Source organism: Oculina patagonica, unplaced genomic scaffold (genome assembly GCF_052425735.1).
Source record: "Oculina patagonica isolate OP01 unplaced genomic scaffold, crgOcupat unplaced1128, whole genome shotgun sequence".
Classification (NCBI taxonomy): domain Eukaryota; kingdom Metazoa; phylum Cnidaria; class Anthozoa; order Scleractinia; family Oculinidae; genus Oculina; species Oculina patagonica.
Window position 1 is genome coordinate 519 of NW_027557115.1, and position 4,227 is coordinate 4,745.

The 4,227-nt window shown below is 38.7% G+C and overlaps 1 protein-coding gene across 1 annotated transcript; it reads left to right on the forward strand.

Annotated features, from left to right (window-relative positions):
• Window positions 1-604: 604 nt before the first annotated feature.
• Window positions 605-3,273, forward strand: LOC144639625 (TBC1 domain family member 14-like). Its single transcript, XM_078498916.1, has 3 exons — window positions 605-709; window positions 1,053-1,156; window positions 1,600-3,273. Exons 1-3 carry the CDS (start codon window positions 627-629, stop codon window positions 1,809-1,811), a joined length of 399 nt encoding a protein of 132 aa, XP_078355042.1. The 5' UTR covers window positions 605-626; the 3' UTR covers window positions 1,812-3,273.
• Window positions 3,274-4,227: the final 954 nt, after the last annotated feature.

Below are 4,227 nucleotides of genomic sequence, written 5' to 3' on the forward strand. Positions count from 1 at the left end.
GCTTTTGAGATTATTTGCATGTGTAAAAAAAGTGCTTTTCCTGGTTCAATTTAATCTGACTGATTCTCAGATGTGAAGTCAACTATTAGTCAAGAAGTTTTTTGGTAGTTCTTATTGTTTCATCTTATTTGGCGAGTTTGAAGAAGTGCTCGAAAGGAAATTTTTTTTGCATATCTGGCGCGTACAGATAGCGTGAGTAACCCGTACACGCAATACAGCGCGCGCTCTTTTAGCACCTTAGCAACGCCCGAGAAATCCGTCAGTGGGCCCTTAAAAGCTTTTCGAGTCTGCATATTTGAGATTACCTTGTTTCTAGATCCTCAAAATTCGATTCTTTAAAACTCGAAACTCAATCCTTGCATCTCAAAGTTTGAGTCACTCAAACTTTGAGACGCAAGAATCGATTTTTGAGGGTTGAGTTGAGACTATCAAGTTATTTTTTGAGCGGTACTGTACATGTAAAGTATAGGCATGTACATTTCTTTATAAACCCCTCTGATAACCAGGTTGAGCAGTGTTATGTTTCGTGAAATTGTGTGTAAATTACACAACAGTGCAACGTTTTTTGACTTACTGAAATGATACTTCTTTTTTTCTAGATGATCGCTTATTTTGCAGCCTTTGAGATGTTTCTAGAAGAGTTCATTCCTTCACTTCATGCACATTTTATTGAAGAAAACTTCACACCAGATATGTATCTGATTGACTGGTAAGAACATAAATTTTATGTCCTTTGATTTTTCCTAGAAAGATCCTGAATAATGTACATACAGTACTTAAGGTAAAGTGGTTAAGTCTGCATTCAGGCCTAGAGCCCAATCAGACCAAAGCTTATCCAGGTTTCTGTAGCATTTAGTGACTAGGAGATGGAATGAGATGGGTTGTTAGTCCATTGCAGCCCACCAAGTTGCTGGTACCCATTTATAAAATGTAACACCATGTTTTAATGGTATTTTGATGAAACAGTCTCATTGTGACTGTAAAGAACAATGTCTGATACATTTATGTGCACTAATCACAGTGAAACTTACACTGTGTTATTATTGCTGCAGGACATTCACATTGTTTAGCAAGTCGTTACCACTAGATGTAGCCTCAAGAGTGTGGGATGTGTTCTGTAGAGATGGAGAAGCATTTTTATTCAGGGCTGCACTAGGTGAGTTTCTTAGTGAACTTCTGCATACACTTGCAAGATAGCTGCATACCACAGTTCTAAGCAATGCTGCAAGAAAAGAACCTTATGAACTATGATCAAACTACATGTAGTTTTCCTTGACCAAAGGCAAATTTTAACTTTGGGAATCTGAATCGAGAGTGCTCCATAGATAGACTGATGTCAGATTGAAGTCGCATTTTTTAACCCATCATACTTGTTCTACAAATGTACATGTAAAGAGAGTGTTGTGCATTTTCAATTTTGATGAAGTTAATTAGGCAAAGGAGGTGCAGCTGCTCCCTCTGCATACACTGCGCCCCTTGTACACATTGCATCCTCTGGATGCATTGCATGCCTATTAACCTTTCCCACCACTGTGCCCCCTTCCCCAGTAAACATTTTTCTGTGTATTCTGAATCAAAATATTATTTTTTTCATCACAGGAATATTGAAGTTTTACCAGGATGACTTGTTGGATATGGATTTTATTCATCTTGGGCAGTTTCTTTCTAAGTTACCAGATGACCTTCCTGTGGGATCTCTTTTCCAAGCAATTGCCTCAATTAATTTAATGGAACAGAAATTTACTCAGACACTAGCCATGCAAAAGGAGGTTGCAGCCCAAATAAAAAGTGTCACTGCTCCAACAAAGTGAAAAACATTTAACTGCCTACCGGTACTTCTCTGTACATTGGTATCTCCTTTCTCCGAAATATTATGTGACTTCATAAAAGGTCCTTTCATATGAAAAGTAATATATAAATTCACAAACTGTTGCATGATATCCTCATGAAATAATGGTTATCTGATGAGCATATCTGATGGGTTTGTCATTTATGTATGTAGGTTAAAGTCAATTTTATCAAATGTTCAACCTATGAGAAGACGTGTACTACCATGCTTCACAAGCTTGTTTGGTGACAGCTATGCAGCTTTCAATTTCACTTCAACATGTTTTCCACATTTATATTTATCAACTAAGTTTTTCTTTAATTTTTTAACTAGGTAAAGAAAGGGTAGTGTAATAACACTTACTTTACTTCAACTGAATAGGAAGGCTACATGGACAAATTTGTGCCTTGAGTTATGACAAACAGACTTGGCTCAGTGACTTCAAGGCCCCGAGATATGCTGCGGGGCTGTAGGCAAGGGAAAAGCCACAAAGGTCCGCCTAATTGGGGAGACTGTGAAATGACTCTCAGAATGCAGGAAATGTTCAAAATTTTCCCGGGGGAGAATACACCCAGATCCCCCACGATGCTCATGCCTCTGGCGCTTGCACCCACCCATGCAAGATTCTGCCTACAGCCCTGTGCTGCACAGTCATTCTACTCAGTCAAAAAGCAACCAGTGTTTTTTCCAACTCATAGTTTGGTTCTGTTATAAGTCATCATACGATTATTGTTTGTGAAGCAGTGAGCAGTTGCATTGGAAACCCAGAAATACATTTGGAGTCTCAGATTATTTCAGGGCTGCTTTTGCAGTTGTTAGGCTGCTTCATATTTGCACTGGTGACTTTAACATTTCTATTTTTACTATTTATAATGTCCCACAAGAACTTACAAAAAACAAAAAGGTATAGTGCCATTCATTCCTCTCAATTATTAATGCAAGATCTATTTTGGTATAATGTAAAGCTATGTAAATATGATTTAGTTTAGTAAATATTATTGTAAAATGTAGACATAATTTCATGTACATAATGTTGAAGAATCATAAAATAGAATCTATAGTACCTCAAATTAATTTTCAAATTTAATTGTTACTTTGGGCCCAGTTCTCATAGTACAACTGGGTATGTTTATAGACCATAGTATTTTTGTAGTGATGTGATTAGTGTTATATGTATGAGGTGCAGATTTTATTACATGCAATGGGGGTGCAATGGGTATGTCTGCACTCACCCACGGGCCACAAAGGACTGCCTTATCGGGGAGTGAGAGTTAAAACAACTCTCAGAATGCAGGAAATGTGGACTAAAATAACTTGATTCTCCAAAAATTTTCCCTGGACCATTCGAAACGCTCACCCCCCTGGCACTCGCACCCACCCATGCAAGATCCTGCCAATAGCCCTGGGAACCTAAATTCATGGTCATTTCTGAATTGGCTTTTGCCTCTGTTTAAAGCTGTGGCCATTTATACTGGAAATGAGTGATAGGTGTGCAGATAATGAACATCCGAGTAAACCTAACATGAAAAGGTTTTGCACCAGGCCACATGTAAACGCAAAGGCAAATTACAGCACAGAAGTGGCTGCCAGTGGGAACACAAACAAAGTACGAGCTTCCATGCACTGAAAGTGACTTTCAATTTTGCATGTGGTTACGTGGGGTTTATTTTATATTTTGGTATAAATTTTAATTAAAATGGTTTAAGTGTATGTTGCTCGAAGGAAGTGTGACAAGTTAAAGTTGACTTTTTCTGGGAAATGTTGTATAGTATATGGTTAAGCAAAGAGTTGTAAATAAAAGTTTACAGATAAAGTTTCAACAATGTTGTTGCCCTGTCTTTGTTAGCGTTATAACTGTTAATTCCTTATGTTTTCTACATACAAAGTCAACTTACCAGATCTAAAGCACTTGTTGTACAGTCCAGCCGTTATGAAAGTTGTCACACTACATTTCTCCAAAAGTGTTGCGCGAGTTGTCACGCAGAGGGAGTTCTGAGTTGTCACGCATCGCTAACCCGTATACAGCCACTTTATTTTTCAACAAAAGAACGTGAGAGAAAAAGCGAGCGAACAGAGCGTGCGTGCGAGGTACGAGGGGTGGGGAAAGGGGTCGAGCGAAGCCCCCACCCCCTCGCGCCTCCCGTTTTGCGTTGGCGTCCAGCTCCTTTGCAAGGCTTTACCCGCGTTCAACGTTCGATCACAGAAAAATACGAGAGAGAAAGAGATGTGAACAGTCTAACGCATCACTTCCAAGCTATTTATCTGTATTTATTTAGTTTTCGTTATCCTTTTAAAATTTTCATTCGAGTATCACATTCATACATTACAAACTATTTGCCAAATTCCGCATAAGGGGAAGGCACAGAGGAGAATTTCTGCCGAAATGTGCAGTGATTAGT